The sequence below is a fragment of the Heloderma suspectum genome, chromosome 3 (genome assembly GCF_057233095.1).
Source record: "Heloderma suspectum isolate Gila_16-S chromosome 3, 16-S_ref, whole genome shotgun sequence".
Lineage (NCBI taxonomy): Eukaryota > Metazoa > Chordata > Lepidosauria > Squamata > Helodermatidae > Heloderma > Heloderma suspectum.
Window position 1 is genome coordinate 192,550,408 of NC_139460.1, and position 21,668 is coordinate 192,572,075.

General features: G+C 44.2%; 1 protein-coding gene across 2 annotated transcripts in view; it reads right to left on the reverse strand.

Moving 5' to 3' along the window:
- The window catches only part of DLG5 (discs large MAGUK scaffold protein 5), a 162,548-nt gene that overhangs the window by 84,997 nt on the left and 55,883 nt on the right, over nucleotides 1-21,668 (reverse strand). For both annotated transcript variants that reach the window (XM_084845227.1, XM_084845226.1), the window contains exon 2: nucleotides 8,817-8,885. In XM_084845227.1, coding sequence (XP_084701353.1) covers nucleotides 8,817-8,885 — 69 coding nt within the window. The remainder of the gene's footprint in view (nucleotides 1-8,816; nucleotides 8,886-21,668) is intronic.

Consider the following 21,668-nt stretch of genomic DNA (forward strand, 5'->3'; position numbering starts at 1 on the left):
GTGTGTCATCTGCCTCTCACTGTCCAGCATTGCATTTCTCTTGGGTATCAGGAGTTGGCGAAAGAAACTCTTAATGCAGTGGCTGAATTTTATTAGATGGGGCCCCAGAAATTTCACTAAATTTTATCTACAGCAAAAATGCAAGGTGAATTTGGAGTGTTCTGCTTAGAAGACTAATGGAGGCATCGCCGTTAGGACAAGTCCCCCACCCCACTTTGCCTCATCGGATGTTCCCCATCTTCAGTCTTGCAGAACTCCCTACAATTAAATAGCAGGTTCACAGAATAAAATACATTTATGCAAAAATAACCCGTAGTAACTGTCTTCTAGCAATGGCTAGTGGGGGGGAATGGGCAAGGGTTTATTCATGCCACCCCTTTTGTTGCACAGGGTTTTCACTCCTTTCTGAGTAAAGGCAAAGCTGAAGTACTTTGGCCACATAATGGGAAGACAGGATACCCTGGAGAAGATGCTGATGCTAGGGAAAGTGGAAGGCAAAAGGAAGAGGGGCCGACCAAGGGCAAGATGGATGGATGATATTCTGGAGGTGACGGACTCGACCTTGGGGAAGTTGGGGGTGGCGACGGCCGACAGGAAGCTCTGGCATGGGCTGGTCCATGAAGTCACGAAGAGTCGGAAGCGACTGAATGAATAAACAACAACACAACTGTACACTGGCTGGGTTTGGATGACACTTTAAGCCATGGTGGTTTATCAGCTACTGTTTATAAACGTCCATGGTTTATCATGTTGTCTGCTAGCTGTTTTCTGCAACCATGGTGGCTTATTCAGCCAAAATAAGCCACCCTGATAAGCCATGGACTGGGTTCGGATGACACAATAACCCACAATGGGTTAATTAACCCACAGTGGTTTATTTAACCCATCGCAGGTTATCGTGTCGTCTGTCAGGAGTTTTTTTTTTTACCCATGATGGCTTATATTGGACCAAAATAACCCACACAGATAACCCACGGTCTGCAGTAGGGTTTATTAAGCCCCCCATGGGTTACTGTGTCATCTGGTGGTCACTGTGGGATATTTTGGCTGGTTACAGAGCTGTGTGGCAAGAGTGGTCAAAACCTCTGCCACTCTGCTCTTTGCTGGCTTAGTGCTTAGGATCATGTTAAAGCGACCAAGCCAGCAGTGCATAGGCGCGGCGGTGGGCGGGGGGGGAGATGAGCAATTTTCCTAAAGGGAACAAATTAAAGCCCTAACTCTGAAAGGAACAAAAATCCCAGATGCACCAAAAAGGAAATGATGACTATAACACCTTGGGGGTTCTGCAGGATTGGGACGAAACCTCATACCTTTCTTCCTCTACTAGGGAGGCACCTGATGTACCATGAAAACCTTGCACCAAAAAGGGGGTGGCAACTATAAACCCTTGGAGGTTTGCAGGATCAGGGCCAAGCTTTGTATACACCCTCCCCTAGTCAGGAGGCACCAGGCGCACCATCAAAACCCTGCGCCATTACTCAGAAAGGAGTGAAAACCCTGTGCAACAAAAGGGGTGGCATGAATAAACCCTTGCCCATTCCCCCCCACTAGCCATTGGTAGAAGACAGACTTGTATGAGGTCTATAGATTGCTAAAGTGCTTTAGCAATCAAGCGAAAAGGCACATTTTCCCCCCAGTCATTGCTGGAATACAGGCTGGGATGAAGTCTATAGATCAATCGAAAATGCGCGCACACACACCCCGTAGTCATTGCTGGAATGCAGGGTTGTCATTATGACAAGCCTGTATTCCAGCCATGGGTGTGTGGGGGGGTGCATTTTCACTTGAACGCTAAAGCACTATAGCGCTTTAGTGATCTATAGACCTCATCCCAGCCTGTATTTTAGCAATGACTCATATGATTGTTGGCACTGGAGTTCATGTCCTAGAGCAACTATCCAAGAAGAAAATAATCCCATTTGTACATCAGAACAAGATGTAAGAAACATAAAGGAGCAAACACCAAAGTCAATATTGCATCTTTCCACACCCCAAGTACTTCTTCATATGGAAGCCAAAGTCATTACTAAGTTAAGCTCTCCGTTAAAAAAATAATTCTGATGTCACAAATGCTGGAATGTTACTTGGCCAAGAGATTCTACAGGTGGGAGGGAGAATTAGACAAATAAAAGGACGTTTCTATTTATGCACAGTTATCCTGTCAACAGTTTGGAGCAATGAGAAAGAACACAGAAGGAAAACAGTAGGCGTTTTAATACATTTGCTGGCGGGGAGGGGGGCAGAGAGTGGTCTGACCACACAAGATGTTATCACACTTTTAAAGCTTAGTAGGAATCAATCTGATCAGTTTCTGGACAGGAGACTGCACCAGCAAGTGTACATCTCAAATCCCACAAGGAAAAGCTATTTGGGGGTGGGGCAATTAGAAGCACCTCCCTCTCTCCCACTACTTCTTAGCACCCAAATGCCCCCCTAGAAAAGCAGCTTTGCAGGATAGGGGGAAATCATGTCAGGTTACTGTTACATGCATTTATCTCAAACAAGCCTACAAAAGTTACCAGCCTGCAAAAATAAAAAATAAATCACTAGCCTGATTATGAACAGAACAGAATTACAAATGGTTTACACAAAAGTAACTCTTGCTTCATTCAGTGGGATCCCTGTGCAGCAGGGATGGGGGTACACCACTAGTCCAATCACTACCAGCCACATCCTTGCCGTGGCTAGACCCTAGCAGGAAGGGGAGGAGTGGGGAGCCAGAGGGCCAGGTTGCCAAGCCTGATTCTGAAAGACCACATCAACTATGTCTTCTTGTCTGCCTACAAGTCCTTGTTGCCTATGGCTACTAGGTAAGTGCTTGAAAATGACAGTGGCAGTTCCAACATCTGAGGACTGAGGGAGGCTTGTAAATGCCTTTGTTCCTGCATCAGCCATCAGGTGCCAGAACTGTGATAGTCAGCACCCCAGGTAAAGAAGCCCCACCCTGTGAGGGACTAACAACTGGCTGCTCTGACAGCCGTTTCTGGGGCTGGGGTCAATCACCTCCAAGACATGTGGTGGCCCAAAGATTCAGCAGCAGAATGGCAGCTGGAACATCTGCAGACTAGGGAAGACTTGTAAACACCTTTGCTCCTGCAGTACCACCGGGAGCAAAAACTATGAGAGGAAATGGCAGCAGCAGTCCAGGTGAGGAAACCTCACCCTGTGAGGGACTAACACTTGGCTGCTGCAGCAGCCATTTTCACTGAGATCTGCCATGGCCCAGAGAATCAGAAGAATAGTAGCAGCTGAGGTCTGAGGGGAAACTTGTATATACCTTTGCCCCTCTCTGAAGTCTACTTTGTTATATTTCAAATGAACTGTAAGGCTGATTTTTGTGTGTGATGTGTGCTTTGGTTCCCAAACAAGAGTGGGAGTGCAATAAACAGCTCCAACATCAAAAACACCACATGTTTTTAAGGACAGGGAAGAAACACATTTGAAGCAAAATGGATTACAGGCCAAAACACTGTGCAGAGTTTAAAACAATGCCACTTTAATTACTATCCTCTGTATAAAGATAACTAAACTGAAGCATTCCCTCAGCCCCCCCCCCACCATTTTTTAACCTAGCACTGGCTGCCAACAGCCACCTTAATTAATAATAATTCCAGAATATGTTCTGATCAGTGTACAATAGAAGAGAGTTTCTAAACTGTGGAGCAGATGCTAAAAAATCCATCCTTACAAGTCCTTGCTGCAAAAACCCTGAATGTATATTTTTATTTGCTGTATTTAAATAAAGCCGCCCAATAACATTGTTCTCTGCTCGGCTTACAGCACAAAATGATAAAATACAATTAAAAACAGAATGTCATAAAATAACAATTTGCAGCAGAAACATTTCCAGCAGGGAGAAGAATAAAAGGAGGTAATTACCAAATAAGCAGTACATGGCAGGCAAAATCAACAGGTTTTTAAAAGGCTTGGAAGAATAAAAGTTTCTACCTGACGCCTAAATGACCGGCCATAAAGGTGCCAGGTGAGACTCTCTGATTATAGAGGGGTGACAGTCTCCTTTTATCTTGAGGAGAAGGTACAGGGAGGATTTCACCTGGTTTCTGAACACAGCTTTAAGAACACTCTTAACAGTGATCAGATGTAATGCTGAACCAGGATAGAGGAATGTAGGAAATATGTGTGTGATAGAAAAAAGCAGAGGAATAGATTCTGATTAGCACTACATTTGCTCAAGTCCTTTCTTATCAATATGTGGAAATGATTTTGAGTTTCTATCGTAAGAATTATTATTCTGACTATATTATCCCCATTATTATCCAAAAAGCCATTTGTGACCAAAACATAAATTTGGGATGAAGATAGGGGGCGGAAGCCAATGCCATGCGAGTGGATGTCTGATCATGCAACGGGGCTGTCTTCCTCTCTGCTCTCTTCTGCAGCCCCCTGTGTCCCCTAACCCTCTGAAGCAGATTTTGAGGGTGTGCAGGTTGCTTCAGGATGGAGGAGGAATCACCCTGCATTGGATATTACCCAGAATCAACATTGATCCGAAGTGCAGATACAGCATTTCCAAGGAATATATGCTGGTAGTTGATATGTGGGGATTGTTTCTCTCATTACAGAGAAAGAAAGAAAAAAGCCTGAAACGGACAATGTGTACTACCAGCTGCCAAAACTCAAAGCCAGACCTTTGTATGCAAAGAAGCACAGCCCCAATCTGTGCAATCAATCAGGCACACCAGTTTTGAGGGATAGCAATCATGCAGATCAGGCCTACTCATGTTGGGCTTAAGACTTCTAGGCCCCTATTTGACTGTTATATCCAACATGTAGTCTGGGAGCAAGTTGGAACACCAGTGGCAGAGCAGGTGTGCACTTTACCCAACATCACATGGAGATTCACCACATGGCGACTCCACATACTTCGAACCACATTTCCATTTAGGGTTAATATATACTTGAGTTCTGCTCCAGTATTATTCAGAACTGATATCCTCCCCTTCACATATTAATTGCATACAGGGGTCCTCACACAATTAAGGGGAAGTGAGGGTATGCCATAGAACAGTTTCAAGGTGTTAGAACTCAGACTGTTTCGAAACAAGAGCTTCTCAAGCCCTCTTCAAAAGTGATTCCTCCATACATTCAAATAATGCATGGAGTGGGGCTGTGCTGCTGGCACCGCCCCCAGCAGCCCAGTCGCCCTTCGTTCCATCCCTGACCTTGGGTAGGAAGACTGAAGGGGGAACTTACATATGTTTGGCTGAACACACTTAGGATCTTCCATGTAATGGGGATCTCCGATCACACAGAGTTCCTGATTACATGCAGGAACTGTCAGGGTGGACACTGAGCCCATAGAATCCCAGAGTAGTTCTGATTCGGAGGAAGAGCAGTCGCTCCTGGGAGAGGAGTGCGCCCCTTTTTCCCTGGGCCCGCAGCTGACAGAGATTCCTCCCACCAACATTCCTAGATTAGAAAGCAGTCCAGGGAGTGACCCAGCACCGATAGCAGACTGGTTGGATGCGCGGCACAGACGCAGAGAGCGGCGCCAAATGGAGAGCGCGGAAAGGTGGCGTAGCGCCCGGTTGACGCTCAAAGAATGGTTGCACCCAGAGGATCCAAGGGAAAAGGGGAGGGATTCTCCCTAGTCCTTATATTCAGGGGTCTGCCAGTAACTGCCTTTCAAATGGGGACCAACTGTTCCAACTTAGGGCATAGGGATGCTGCTGCTCAGATCTAGTTGCTACCTGTAGAGTTGTAAGTTGTAAAAGAAGAATAAAGCTTTGAAAAGAATCCCTTTGTCTGCATCTGGACTTGGCTACTGGATTAGACTGAGAGAGCCCTCCAAGGAGCCCTTGACAGGAACCTACATGCACTCAGCCAAAGATGCATAGGTTCCCCCTCCAGATCTTTCATGCAACATGTGAAGTCAGAGGTGAAGCAAGTGGGGACAGGGATGTTGGAGGCAGGGCCAGAACGTGTTGACAGGCTCCTTTAACACACGGAGGAAAAACTTCTGAAGGGGGCTTTACTCATGAAATCAGACAGTGCTAAGAGGGCTTAGCTAAAATCTAACACCTGGGGACCTAGAATTCTGTGCTAAAAACATCTCTTGTCTTTTGTTACCTAAAACCACAATGCTGAACTTAAATTGGGAAGTCCGCTCCAACAACATCAAAGCCAATTATTTTTAAAAACGTGAAAATATTTAGACTGAAAATCCTAACATCAAACAAAAACAAACCCCACAATGTACTTTTGTATCCAGAATAATTAATGGAAAGCATAACTTGGCACCAAATTACATAAACTTGACATATACAACGGGTACATTTTAAGGATAAAGAATTGTTATTTAATTCAATGGCTGTGAGAATAATGCCTAATATCTGAAGCAAGACACTAAATACTGTAATGGTAAATTACGGAACACTGACATTATGTCTGCATGGCAAATAAAACTCTAAATAAAATGCATTTGAGGAAATAAGCTTAGTTTATTAAATAACTGGAGCACAAGACATTAGAACAGGGGTGGGCAAGTTGTGGCCCTCCAGGTATTTTGGCCTACAACTTTCATCAGCCTTGGTGAGCATAGCCAATGGTGAGGGATGATGGGAGTTGTAGGCCAAAACATCTAAAAAGCCACAAGTTGCCCTCCCCTGCATTAGAAGAAAATGTTATAGCAAAGGCTTTCAAATGTTCTACACAGGGAATCCTTTCCACATTGATTTGCTTACCACAGACCTCTAGCACACACTGCAGATGATTCTGAGATATGTTCATGGGCAAATGTTCCATTGATACAGGGGTCTGGGAAGGTCTGTTGGTCATTGGCATAACCACGCATGAACTGAGCATGCACTCTAGAATATACCCAGCACTCCACTGGGTCTACACATTGCCAGGAAATGTTGGTAGAAATGGACAAGCTATCTTTCATGGATGATTGTCTGCCATTACTGATTTTCGGTTTGAGGGACCCCATGGAAGCTTCTGAGAAATCTCAGAGAAGCTTCTGAGGAATCCCAGTCTTGCCCAGAACACAGTCTGAAAACTACTGTGTTATAGGATTAATGTTCCACCTCTGTCATGGACTCAAGGAGTAGGAATGTTACTGAGATGGTTCAAATGCAACACCAAACCATGATTTGGCACTATGTGGAGGAGCATTCAAGGAGCCTTGAGTTCCTGCTGCCCATTCCATAGACAGCAATTCCCTCCTCATTTCTGGTTTGAGGCAAATCATAGTTTGCTCATCTGAATCAGCGAACTATAGTTTGCCTCAAACCAGAAAGGGAGGGAGGAAATTGCTATATGTGAGGGGCGAGGTGAGTGCACAAGACTGAGGCTCCCTGAAGGGTCACTCACATAGCACCTAACCAAGTGTAGCCAAATTCACAGGGTTATTGTGAGAAAGCTCAGCTAAAGTGCTAAATAAATATGTTTTTAAAAAAGGGTCACGAAGAGTCTGACATGACTGAACAACAACAACAACTCCAAACACCTGCTACTTCATGATCTCCATAAACAACTGTCGAAATATACACATTCTATTTTTCCAGCATTTGGAACACAACCAAAACGGCTAAAATTTCAAAATACAACCTAGTATTTTTTCTTGAACATGTGTTGCTGGGCAAAAAACCCACCAGTACTGTGAGGAGAGTGCAACATGGTGACATTTTGAGGCAAGTGTAATTTACCCAATATTTCAGCAAATCTACCTACTTCCAGAGTGGTATGTCTACATGCAGACTTTGTGGGAGCTTCAATGGGTAGAGATCCTCTACCACTGCAGTAAAATGGTCCTAAACCTGAGTTTCTTTTCCAAAGCCCCGAAGGCACTCTGCGCAATGATAGCACATATATGCTTCTCACATGCCACTGGGAAACATACCCATCAGCAGAGAGAAGCATGTAGGCACTAGACCGAGGGCTACAGGAGAAGAATGCTGGCTGAGCTGCAAGAGTACCACTTAGTTCCTGCTCAGTCAAAATAAGGAGTCCTCAGGTGGAACAACCTGGGGCAGGCCATTGCTACCTCTGAGAGGTCTCAAGCCACAGTGCCAGCTTCCCCAGGGTCCTCCTATCCCACAAACCGTCCCACCCATCCCTGTAGTAGTCTCAAAGGTTTTCCCATCCAATGAATCTGTTCCCTCACCACAGTCACTTCAGTAATAACGGAAGATGGAACCCTCCTTTTGCCTTCAAAATGACCAAAGGGGGAGGGAAGAATTGGGCCCTTTAAGCTCTTGTCTGAACCCTCTTCCCTCCCCCAACAGTTATTTTGGAGGTGAAGGGAAGTGCTTGGAGAAGCTGACCCTCCCTCAATGAATCAATCACTGGACTGGGGGTGGGTGGGAAGGACAAGTCTTAGTGAGAGCTTTTTTTTTAGCCCAATCCACCCCACCCCCTCCAATGGTCACTTCACTGCTGAGGAAAGGAAGAGGAGAAGAATAAGAGAGTCCCTTGCCCTCTCACTCACTACACACACACAAACTTACTTCCTTGAAGGCTCTCACTTGTCATTACTATTCTGTTCCAGCCCTAATCCTGCATCTTGGAAATTCAACTTTGACTAAAAACAGGTGTCCAGAGACATCCTTTTCAGACACGTGACTTGCCTGGAATATTAGATGACTAACACAATTCAGGCACTTAAAAACACATGCACACACGCACACACACAAATATCTGTGTGATATCACCACTCCTAGCTGCACAAAAGCACTTCAACAGAGTTCTTGACTATTTTATTTATATATATAATGAATAAGATCAATTCATTCAAGATTACACACAAATTAAAGCAAATAACCAATACACCACAAACCACAACATTTTCTTACCAGTACTGCTAAGAGAACTGCTGCTTTCAGAGTCTGATGGCATTATGGACAGTACACTGTAGGTTGACCCTAGAAAAAGGAGATAAAAATTAGTTGCTTAATCTCCATTTACGATGGATATGTAGTTTGCCAGCATAAACAACCTTATGAATCTCTTCCCCCATTTCCCAACCCCTTTCTATTGCTTGTAAATAGCCACTCACCAAGTCACCTGTGGCAAGTAACACTCTTCTCCAGGCACGGAAGCTCAACAGGAGCAAGACTTGGGCTCACACATGCTCCCTCACTACACATAAGATTTGTGCAGTTGGCCCCAAGTACATCCATCCATCTGTACAGATGCCCAACCATATGATCCATCCACACCATTTTTGTATTAGACTTGGCAAAGGAAAAAGGAAGACAGAAATGCACCTATCCTTTTTGATCTACACTAGGTTGCACCCATCCATAATGCAAAAGTAAAACCTACAGAGCTTAAAGGCATTTCCCAGAAAGGAGAATTTTACCAGGTGTAGTTTTTTCCATCCCCTCCTCCAAAACATAGCATTGCTCTGGGGTAGCAGTCCCCTGCCCCCCACAAACCCCCAATTCTCATTGGGCTATTGTAGTTGTTACTACTGCCTTTCATCCATTCTCCCTGATCACTGGTTTGTGGTCTAGGTGCATGCTCCTTACTCCCTCCACCTCTGGACTGCAGATCTTTTTATTGTCCAAGGGCTGCAAGAACATAAGAAGAGCCATGCTGGATCAGACCAAGGGTCCATCTAGTGCAGCATTCTGTTCACACAGTGGCCAGCCAGCTGTCAACCAGGAACCCACAAGCAGGACAGAAGTGCAACAGCACCTCCCACCCATGTTCCCCAGCAACTGGTGTAGATAGGCTTGCTGCCTCTGGTACTGGAGGTAGCACATAGCCATCAAGTCAGTAGCCACTGATAGCCTTTTCCTACAGGAATTTGTCCAACCCCCTTTTAAAGCCATCCAAATTGGTGGCCATCACTACATCCTGTAGTGACGGAATTACTATGAAATTAGCAAATTCCATAGTTTAACTATGCGCTGCATGAAGAAGTACTTCCTTTTATCTGACCTGAACTTCCCACCAATCAGCTTCATAGGATGACCCCGGGTTCTAGTACTTTGAGAGAGGGAGAAAAATGTCTCCCTATACACATTCTCCACACCATGCATAATTTTTTACACCTCTATCATGTCGCCCTTTGCCCTCCTTTTTTTTCAAGCTAAACAAGCCCAGCTGTTGTAAACTTCTCTCATAGGGGAGATGCTCCAGCCCCTGGGCCCTTTTCTGCACTTTTTCCAGCTCGACAACATCTGCTTTTAGGTGTGGTAACCAGAATTGTACCAGAATTGTACACAGTATTCTAAGCGTGGTTGCACCACAGATTTCTGTAAGGGAAGTACGATATTGGCAGTTTTATTCTCAATTCCTTTTCTAATTATGCTAACACGGAGTTTGCCTTTTTTACAGTGGTCACACACTGGGTTGACAACTTCATTGAGTTGTCCACCACAATCCCAAGATCTCTTTCCTGGTTGGTCACCGCTAGCTCAGATCCTATCAAGCTATACTTGAACTTGGGATTTTTTGCCCCAACATGCATCACTTTACACTTGCTTACACTGAACTGCATTTGCCATTTAGATGCCCATTCTCCCAGTTTGGAGAGATCCTTTTGGAGCTCTTCACAAACTCTTTTTGTTTTAACCACCCTAAATAACTTGGTGTCATCCGCAAACTTGGCCACTTCACTGCTCACTCCTAATTCCAGATCATTTATGAACAGGCTGAAATGCATTGGTCCTAATACAAATCCCTGTGGGACCCCACTATTTACTTCCTTCCATTGGGAGTATTTACCATTTATTCCTACCCTCTGCTTTCTATTCTTTAACCAGTTACTGATCCATAAGAGGACCTCGCCTCTGATTCCATGACTACAAAGTTTGCTCACGAGTCTTTGGTGAAGAACTTTCAAAAGGGAAATCCAAATAAACAGTGTCTACTGGATCACCCCGTCTACATGTTTATTGACACTCTCAAAGAACTCTAAAAGGTTAGTGAGACAGGACTTACCTTTGCGGAAGCCATGTTGATTCTTTTTCAGCAGGGCTTGTCCTCCTATATGCTTACTAATTTTACCTCCTATATACTAATTTTATCTTTAATAATGCCTTCAACTTATTTACCCAGAACAGACGTTAAGCTAACCTGCCCGTAATCTCCTGGATTCCCCCTGGATCCCTTTTTGAAAATTGATGTTACATTGGCCATCTTCCAGTCCTCTGCTACAGAGGCTGATCTTAGGGACATGTTGCATATTTTGGTTAGAAGATCAGCAATTTCATATTTGAGTTCTCTGAGAACTCTAGGATGGATACCAGTGATTTATTTGCTTTCAGTTTATCAATAAGGTTGAGAATGTCATCTTTTGTCACCACTATTTGCTTCAGTTCCTCAGACTCCCTTCCTGAAAACATCAGTTCAGGCACAGGTATCTGTCCTATATCTTCTGCAGTGAAGACGGATGAAAAGAATTCATTCAGCTTCTCTGCACTCTCCTTGACCTCCTTCAGTACACCTTTAACTCCACTGTCATCAGAAGGCGCTTCCTTAACCATGGCTTGGCCTGATGCCTGCATTGACCCACAGACTACAAAAGTAATGCCAAGCATTAAAATGTGTCTCCATTCTCATTAATGCTGCCAAATCACAGCCACAGCCACCAGGCAACTTGGTGCTGGCTGGCTTCAGTACTAGCAGCTGGTGCCACAGAAAGAAAAAGATAACCCCATATGGGAAATCAATTGGCAGCCAGGAGAAGAGGGGTTTGGAAACTGAGGGAAATCCACACAAATCTAAAGGTAATTAAATGAAAGGGCTCCTTTCTCTCTGTCGCATTAACCTCAAATGGCAAAAAAAGCAACAACAAAAATGTCAATTGCATTGCTCACTATAATTATTTGGATAGGAGCAACTACTTTGTCCATGCAAGACTACTTAAAATTGGGAAGTATGACCAATTCTTTAGCAGGAAGACCAAGTGAGGCAATGGCTGTAACCAACTGCCTGCCAACAAATGGCACAATGAGGAAGAATTATGCAGTGTTGCACAAAAAGCCTTGGGACTTCAAATCTATAAGTAAAGTTTACTCAGCCCCCTCCTATTACCCTGTCCTAAGAAGGCAAAGAAAAATGGCCTCAGTGAGAGGAAACAAAGGTTGTTTTAAACATGGAATGCCTTTAACTGAAGCCCTGTCTCCTCCCTGGCCAGTTCCACCAACAAACTGTTCAGGTTTACAAGGCCCTAGCTTTCTCCCTCCACGCCAGCTCCAGTGGGACTGAATCTGGCTCCCACTCAAGTTGCCCGTTGATGTGTTTCACAATACCTCTTCAGCAAATGACAACTGAACTCAGAGGTAAAATGCTTGCCACAATACCATGACACCTGCAAGCAGTCCCCACAGCCAATTTTCATGAAACTTCTCTCTGCCTTACTTATTCCTGTAATGTTTAGGTAGGTGCTTAATCGATTACATTAGTTACACTGATTTCAAATCTAAGTAACTGAATGCAATGCAACATGTGATAGCTTAGCACTTTTGAGGTTGTTCAAACAAAGGTGCATACATTTTTCTATACACATTTTTTATTATGCCTTCTCAGGAACAGCATCAGTAAACATCCCTTCCTAGACACCTGCTTGGAATGTCCATTACTAAACTAATCTCCATTTTTCTCTCCACCTTCTCTACCATATCTATTCATTGCCTGGTTCGCACGATTACAGCAGCTGAAACAAGCCACCGTGCCTTGTTGCAGCCACGATGCATACCAGCTGGATTTCCATAATTACCCACACCAGCGAGGCTTGCCATGTTGTCTGAACCCAGGTGGCATGGCTTGTTTGGGGTGAGCAGCAACCCTCAAATAACCCAACAGTAATTAGGGAAATCCAGCCGGCACGCACAGTGGCTTGTTTCAGCCACTGTAATTGTGTAAACTGGGCTTCTTGCCAGTAAACACATTTTCTCCTCCCCACCCCCTCGCCCTCCTGATGAAGGCCTCACATTGGATGAGGGAGCACTATGACAAATGAGTATCCACATCTTAATCATGAAACTGAACTGACACTGGCAGTGTCCCATTTGCTTTGAGAAAGCAAAGTAAGTTTGAGTAAAATGGGAAGCGATCCCGTTTATAAGGCTCCCATTCCTTTTCACATCACCAGAAAAAACTGCGCCAGGAGTTGAACATTCACATGGGTATGCCATGCCGTGTCTTCCTTCATTTAAAACTTGTGTTACCAGAGTTGTCAGAAGCAGTAAAATTCACAACAATTCCAAGTGCTAAATTCTTTTTCTCTTTTTCTTTTCTTTTTGTAAGTGCAGTGATCATCAAGGCAAAATTTGTCTGCAAAATGTGGTTTGACATTTGTGCCATTTTCACCTTGGTGTTTCCTGCTTTCTTCAGGAGTAACTCTAATACCAATGTGCTGTTTTGTGTTCCTGCTGCTTGGAAAAGTGGGGACGTTTCAGGGCAGCCTTTCACAGGGTCAGTTTCCTTTTAAGGAAAGAGAGAAAGTACTGGAGACATAGGGAGCTTTTGTATATTAAATACACAAGACAGGCAGGAGGGAGCAGCAGGCAAGTACCCACACCTACTATGCTACTCCGATACAAGCACATCATCTGACAACACCTCCATTGCAGAAAAAGTGCCAAGTCTCATACCAAGTTGTTACTCAGTATGGGATTCACCAGGGTAATGTTGGAATAAGTGGGAATATCACATGGATATAAGGATTCCATCACGCAAGCAGGCTAGAATATTTGGCCTTTATAGCTTCCTTTGTTCTACTGGCCTAGGCTAAAAATAATATTTGATACTTCAAAAACCAAAAAACCCCGAACCCACTATCTGTGGCTTATCACATTTTAGACCGCAGGCTACAAAACTGTGCTTTGAATCAAGCCTGCTAGAATCCTGTGTTGAGGACCTCACTGAGCATCACCAGAAAGGACCATAGTTTAGCATTGTGCTTTACAGTGAACAGTTTAGTTGTGCTTAGCATCTCATCCAGCCCAATGCTTCGTATGGATGCCAGATACTGTCAAGCGTATCATTATCATGCCAATAATAGTCAATGTATGAACAAATGAATAAGGAACTAGGGCTGTGTCCCTCCCCCAATAAGCTTTGGGCCTCCCCAAATCATACCCCCGGAAACCATACACTGGATGAAGGGCCTGCCAGCACCTTCTAGCACCACTAATCTATACCAAATTGTACGAAAAAGTGTGAGGTGCCAAAATGTATCTGTCTGAAAAATGGGCTTACATCCATGGATATGTGCAAATTCCAAAATCATGGGGAACAGGCATTAAGTTCAGAGAATGGGAAACAGCTAACTGAGGAACAGTTGTATGATTATTATGACAATTAATTTGAGGATGAACATATAAGATCAGATATGCTCAGAGCAAACCAACTAAACATATTTTTAACAACTACAATCCAGGGGTATCACATATCTGAGTATGCCCTGATATGCTTAGTTTGCCCTATATATGCTTTGATCTACTTGTTCTAAGTATCACAATCAACACCCCATGTAAGCACATATTAACAGCATTTATAGCCATTTCACAAGAATGCGCTTCCATGGGATGTTGATTGGAATGTTTAAAACAATTATATCAAAGCATATCTAGAACATTCTAGAAGTGTCTTAGGGCACAATCCTATCTAGATAGGCAGCCGCCTCCGAACTCAGAAGTGACAACCTATCCAAAGCAGGGCAGGAGAAGCACAGAGGGGATCGTTCCCGCCATACTCCTCCTGCTCTGCTTTTTCAGGTAGACAGCCAATTGCGGCTGTATAGCCGTGGGAGCACAGAGCGGGGAAGGAGGCTGCTGTACGGCACATAGGACGTGTCGTACAGGCAGCTACGCTCTCCCCGCCCCGGAATGCCCCCAGCCACGCTCCTTCCCAGCCGACCCACGCCCCTCTTGTGAGCGCAGAGGATGGGGCTATGCCACACTGCCTCGGGGCGTGGACTCCGAGGTCAGTTCCCAGAAAACACCATATCCTATGGCTGTCTAGCCGCTGTCTAGCGGCCATAGGATTGCTCCTTCCATTTGTGTTTGACTTGTACGACAATGTTTAATAACAGAATGTATCCACGGTTGAGATCAAGAGAAAACGGAATAAGACTCTAGGAAATTGTTATATAGTTCTTACTTACAGAAAGGATCAACGATGCCTTTAACCTTTACTAAGTTTAATAAGTTCTCATATTTTTCTATTGGAAGGTCAATGTGCACATCTAGTTACCTTGTGACAAAATTTCACTTCCACAGTTTTGTAAAATATTAACAAGGATTTCACATACAGACATCTTGACAAAACAAAACACGTGGAGCCATACTTAAAATTGTGATTACACACAAGAGTGAGTGATTGCTGCAGGTCAACCACCTCTTTTCCAAGTCCTGAGGTAGAGAAATTCCCAGAAATCATATTAAGCATTATTCATCACATATGGTCAGAATTCACTCTTTCTGGTGAAATGGCTCAAGGACTAGAGATTGCAAACCAAGGCTTTAAGGGGGAAGCAGGAAACCAGCTAGGACTGTTTAGCTTAGGAAAAAGGCGAGTAATGGGAGACATGATAGAGGTGTACAAAATTATGCATGGTGGGGAGAAAGTGGATATGGAGACATTTTTCTCCCTCTCTCATAATACTATTACTGTTAAATAATACTAAACATAATATTAGTAACCCATGAAGTTAAATGTGGGAGATTCAGGACAGATAAAAGAAGTACTTCTTCACACAGCACATAGTTATATTAAATTTGCTACCACAAGATGTAGTGATGGCCACCAATTTGGATGGTGTTAAATGGGGATTAGACATGGAGGGTAAGACTATTAATGGCACAGTCATCATGGCTATATACTACCTCCAGTATCAGAGGAAGTATGCCTTTGAATACCAGTTGCTGAGGAACACAAGCAGGATGGTGCTTTTCAGCTCATGTCCTACTTGTGGGCTTCCCACAGGCAGCTAGTTGGCTACTGTGTGAACAGAATGCTTGACTAGATGGTCCCTTGGTCTGATTCAGCATGGTCTGATTCAGCAACTCTTATGTTGTTATGAGACAACAATCCAGTCTCACAATCCAAGAGAGCTGAGATCATGAGTAGTTGAAGAGTACGTTCTTACTGGCAACACTGAAAAAATGAAATGTCCCTCCCAGAATCCCAAGTTGCATAGTAAACTTTCATCACGATGAGGAACTGGACAAAAAACCCCTTCATTTTTGTTTTCTTCCTGCCCCATACAATGGATACACTGGGCATTCTGCTAGAAACCAAGATCAATGATGGGCAACACAACTGCGGCTATACAAAAACATCCCTCGTTGTCGTTTTGTTAGAGGACAATGGTCATATAGCAATGATTGTCAGTCTAACAACTGACCTTGGTTCTGAGAAAGGGAGTGTTCCCCAAGGCTACAGCGGTATAAAAGGGTGCCTGTCTCATCAATATTTGCACACAGCTAGCAGATGTTGTGTAATCTGCTACCACAGTAAGGATTTCAATACTGCCCTATGGAGAAAATGGGCATGTGGTCATTGTGCACTGTTTTACATTTTTTTTTTTTTTAACGAGAGGAGAGAAAATATTATATTTTTCTATCTAAACTGGTTTGCGCTTAGGAGTAATAGTATACAAGTATTGTAATGCCTGCCTCTAAGGGCCTTGGAATGTGGTTTGTGTAAAAGGGAAGGGGTGTGGAATGGAGGGAGGAGAGAGCAAAATGCCAGTTGGAAAGGGAAGGTGGTTGGTGTGAGAGAAGACGAGGTGGTGTGAAGGAAATTCACGGAAACCAGCAGCATGGTGGTGAAGGAGAAGGAGACAGTCTGCAGCTCAATGAAGACTGCACCTCCACACAGGGACAGGCAACCAAGGACTAGAGAACTGGGATAAGCAAGTATTGCTGGTCCAGCAACAATAACACTGCTCTTCACAGCAAACCGTTGCTTGAAATTGGAGTTGAACATATTTGGTTCATAATTCTGTTGTTTTCTTACTGTTATTATTCACCAAACTTTCTTAAGTAAATATTGTTAAATAGTCATTTATTTGCCTCTGTGGCAATTGCAGTCTGCCCCTCCTCATCCTAGTTATACAGTCAGGGCCAGAAATATTGGAGCAAGGATAACTGTTTTGGCAGTTGGCCTCTGCACACCACTACATTGAAGTTGAAAGGAAACACCCAGATGGGAGCGAAGTCAGGACTTTCAGCTGTAATTCAAGGGGTTTGACAAAAGTGGGGCGCTAACCATTCAGGAAGGACAGCCAGTGGCAGACACACACCCTCATCGTTGGTGGCTCATAAGTAATGGAACGAATGCCTGACAAGCAGCTGCATGGCCAGGTGTGGCCTGTTTCCTGGGTACCCCATGACCAATCACGCAGATAAAAGGCTTGGAGGTGGTTCTGAGTGTTACATTTGCATTTGGTAGCTGTTCACTGGAACCCCCAACATGAGTTCCAAAGAGGTGTCCATACCAGTGAAGGAGGCCAACATTAGGCTGAGGAAACAACATAAACCCATCACAGAGATAGCAAAAACAGTGGGAGTGGCCAATACAAGAGTTTGGAACATCCTGAAAAAGAAATTAACAGGCAAGCTCAGCAACAGCAAAAGGCCTGGAAGACCACGGAAGACAACTAAAGTGGATGACTGCAGAATTCTGCTCATAGTGAAGAGGAACCCTTTCACAACATCTAGCCAGGTCAAGAACGCTCTTGAGGAGGTAGGCATTCACTGTCAACATCTACAGTCAAGAGACGGCTTTATGAATGTAAATACAGAGGCTTCACAACAAGGTGCAAACCACTGGTAACGCTCAAGAACAGACAGGCCAGATTAGTCTTTGCCAGCAAACACCTAAAAAAGCCTGCCCAGTTCTGGAATAAGATTCTTTGGACTGATGAGACCAAGATGAACTTGTACCAGAATGATGGGAAGAGAAAAGTATGGAGAAGGAAAGGAACAGCTCATGATCCAAAGCATACCACATCATCTGTCAAACATGGTGGAGGCAGTGTTATGGCATGGGCATGTATGGCTGCCAATGGAGCCGGGTCACTGGTGTTTCTTGATGACCTGACTGCTGATAAAAGCAGCAGGATGAATTCTGCAGTGTATAGGGCTATACTTTCTGCTCAGATTCAGCTGAATGCTGCCAAACTCATAGGACGCCGCTTCATATTGCAGATGGATAATGACCCAAAACATACAGCAAAAGCTACCCAAGAGTTTCTCAGGGCAAAGAAGTGGGATGTTCTTCAATGGCCAAGTCAGTCACCCAATCTCAACCCAATAGAGCATGCTTTTCACTTACTGAAGACAAGACTGAAGGCAGAAAGACCCACAAACAAACAGCAGCTGAAGGCAGCTGCAGTAAAGGCCTGGCAAAGCATCTCGAGGGAGGAAACTCAGCATTTGGTCATGTCCGTGGGTTCCAGACTTCAGGCAGTCATTGACTGCAAAGGATTTTCATCCAGGTATTAAAGGCGATCCTGAAGTTTGAAATGATGTTGGTTTGTTCCATTACTTATGAGCCACCAACAATGGGGGTGTGTGTAAGCCACTGGCTGTCCTTCCTGAATGGTTATGCCCCACTTTTGTCAAACCCCTTGAATTACAGCTGAAAGTCCTGACTTCGCTCCCATCTGGGTGTGTTTCCTTTCAACTTCAACGTGGTGGTGTACAGAGGCCAACTGCCAAAACAGTTATCCTTGCTCCAATATTTCTGGCCCTGACTGTAAAAAAAACCCTGAAACATCACAGTATCTTTAGCGAATACAGTCATATTTATATTGGATACATATGATAATGTCACTGGGTACCTCAGAAGGACTAATATCCCCCCCACCCCATGCCTCCCACAGGTAATCTGTAAAGGGAGATTTTGCATGTATGCTTGCTTGCCTGCCTGCTCATCCAATCTAACAGTAGTGGCTATCAAATTCATCTTTATCTTTGACTGCAAGATGCAGCCACAGAATGTCCCTCCAATAACTGATTCTTGTCCCTGTTGCAGCCATCCACCACCACTCCTGCTGCTTGGCTTACTGCTTTCTCCCACTTCTATATCTAAAAAATCAGTGTTGGGACTGCAACATCAATAACAGCTCTAGGCCCAGCGCATGGTTGGAAGGCACATGACACAGCCATCTTGCTGAAGCTAAGCAGGTCTTCATCTTGTTAGTCTAGGATGGGAGATCACCTGGGGACTTTCATGTATGCCACACTGAGTTTCATCAGGGAAGGAATTGCTTGTTCTTGGTCCTTTCTACAAGCTTTAGAGTGGGGAAACAGTGGCCCATTGCTCAGATGCAGCCCACAGAGCCTCCCTGACTGGCTCATGGCCTCCCCTGTAAAGCAGTTAGGGTTTTAGAAATGCTTCCAATGGTGCCAGTGGAAGGCTTTTTTCAAGCCTAATTGCTGCTCAGGGTGGGGGTGGATTTACATGTGTTTAGGGGTGCAGCTGCCGGAGGGAAGGGTTAGTCCTCTCCTCCCTATGATTCCCCTAAATCCCACCTGTAGCAATTAGGCTTAGGAAAAAATTACCCAAAAGGAGCCAATGGGAGGCTTTTTTTCAAGCCTCATTGTTGCCGGGCATGAGCCTGTGTATAAGAGAGAGGGTGTGGTGTGGTGTGGGATAGGATGGGATGGGATGGGATGGTGTATGAGTGTGGCCCACCCATCCACTTCTGCTTTGGCCCCACTAACCTCTGGCAGGCAGCCCCTGAAGGTTGGCCACAAGGGAATGTGGCTCTCAGGCTGAAAAATGCTCTTTCTGATTAGAAAATGTATATAGCAGCAGCAGCAACTGTTATGCCTGGCCATTGCCACCAAAAGCAATGAATCCCAACAGTTCTAGTTATATGGGCACAGGCGCAGTTTAGCATCACAGTGTAGATCAACGTAAGCTGCAGTGGCACTAGTGGGACTTGAAAAATCATAGCTTAAAGCATGACCAAATTCAGCATCTTGAAAAACTTACCTTGCTCTTTCTTTCCTAAACCAGATTTGTAATAATCAGAGAACAAGCATGGGAAATGGATTTCCAGTGGGAAGCAGAACAGACCTCCCCAAGAGTTGAGTGTAAAGCCATATTAGATGATTAGCCCCTTGCTCCCATGCTGGAGAAGCAGACATGTACAAAATAGGTACATGCAAATACTCTTGATTTGCATGGCTTATAAATGCCACCATGCAGCTTTTCTTCATGCAAAATTCTCTTAGAAAATAAGACCACAGAAAACCCAGAACGCCAGCCATACATTCCCTGGTTAGTCTCAAGTCTTGCGGCTGCTGCTTTCCCCATCATCTACAATTCCTATGGGCAAAACAAACTCAAAGATGTTATGAAAGGCCTTGGGAACCTTTTCTACCTCCTCCATGACAGGGCAGTTCAAGAGCTATTGTGCAGTACTTCTGCGCTATCAAAGGCCCTGGCTGCAATTGCTAGCTCAGCGGCAGCATGCTATGTCGAAATTAAGGTTCCTACCTACCCTTGCTAATATGGACTCCAGAAACTGATAACGCCTTAAGTTAATCACAGATAGCAATATTTTGAGTGGTTCACTGTTTAATTTAAATTTATGACAGTCTGGCAATAAAGCAAAAGGAGATATCACACTATGATGAATATTTGACACATATCAAGAAGCACAGACTATGGTAAAACAATATTAAAAATGGGAAATATGACTATATGACTTTTTTTCATATGCAATTTGCACATGGAGCAAGTACTCATCTATGACCTGTGTACATTTTGTAGGTTTGCTTGAAAACTTCCCGTTATCCTTAACAAGAAAACCACTGTGTTCTATTAGCTTGTACAGCAGGGAGGAAACGTGACTTAAATACATTATAGCTCAATCCCTTACCTTTCCTGGGGATAATCAGTGGGGAGGGATGTGTGTGATCAAATCTGCTGGTCCCATTCCTAATCTCCAAAAACCGATACTATCTATGTAGAAGAGGAGTGCAGAACATTGTTGGGGTGTGGGTCAGATTGCCCCTCAGGCCCTCCATGGACTGACTGATGCCAGTGGGTGTGGTCACGTCCACTGACATCATTGCCCCTCACCCTGCTCATTTTACCCTTGCTCTGTGCTGGAAGAGGCATAGAGTTCTGTGCCTCTACCAGCATGGAGAAGCACATGCTTCTCCCAGCATTGGCCAAGTCCCTAGTTTTGCGGGTGCCATGCCTTGGTGAGTGCCAGGAGGAGCAGCCACTCTTACTGGCTCCATGGAAAAGCCAACAAAAGATCGTTTCTGTGTATGTAGATTAGGCCAAATCGAAGATGTCATGCATTATATCTTATATTGTCCTATATATAATTTACCTAGGGCCAAGTTCATACTCCCTTTTCAGACCTCTAGAAGACCTAGCCTATGATCTTAAGATCAGATGGCTGCTGGCAGACATAGACAAAATGGTCAGTTACAAAGTAGGCTATTCCCGCTAGCTGCAAAAAAGTTAAGAGTGGTCTTTCTGGATCACATTAGTGACAAAAGCTAAAGAGAATTTCGTTTTTTAAACATATGCTTAAAATCTGTTATTTGTATTTCCAAGGCTCTATTTGTGTTTTAGGACAGGAAGGCCTGGCGTGCTATGGTCCATGGGGTCACGAAGAGTCGGACACGACTTAACGACTGAACAACAACAATTGTTTTATTGCATTGATTGCTCAATGCCTTATAAATATGTTTTTGGTGTTTATATTTTAA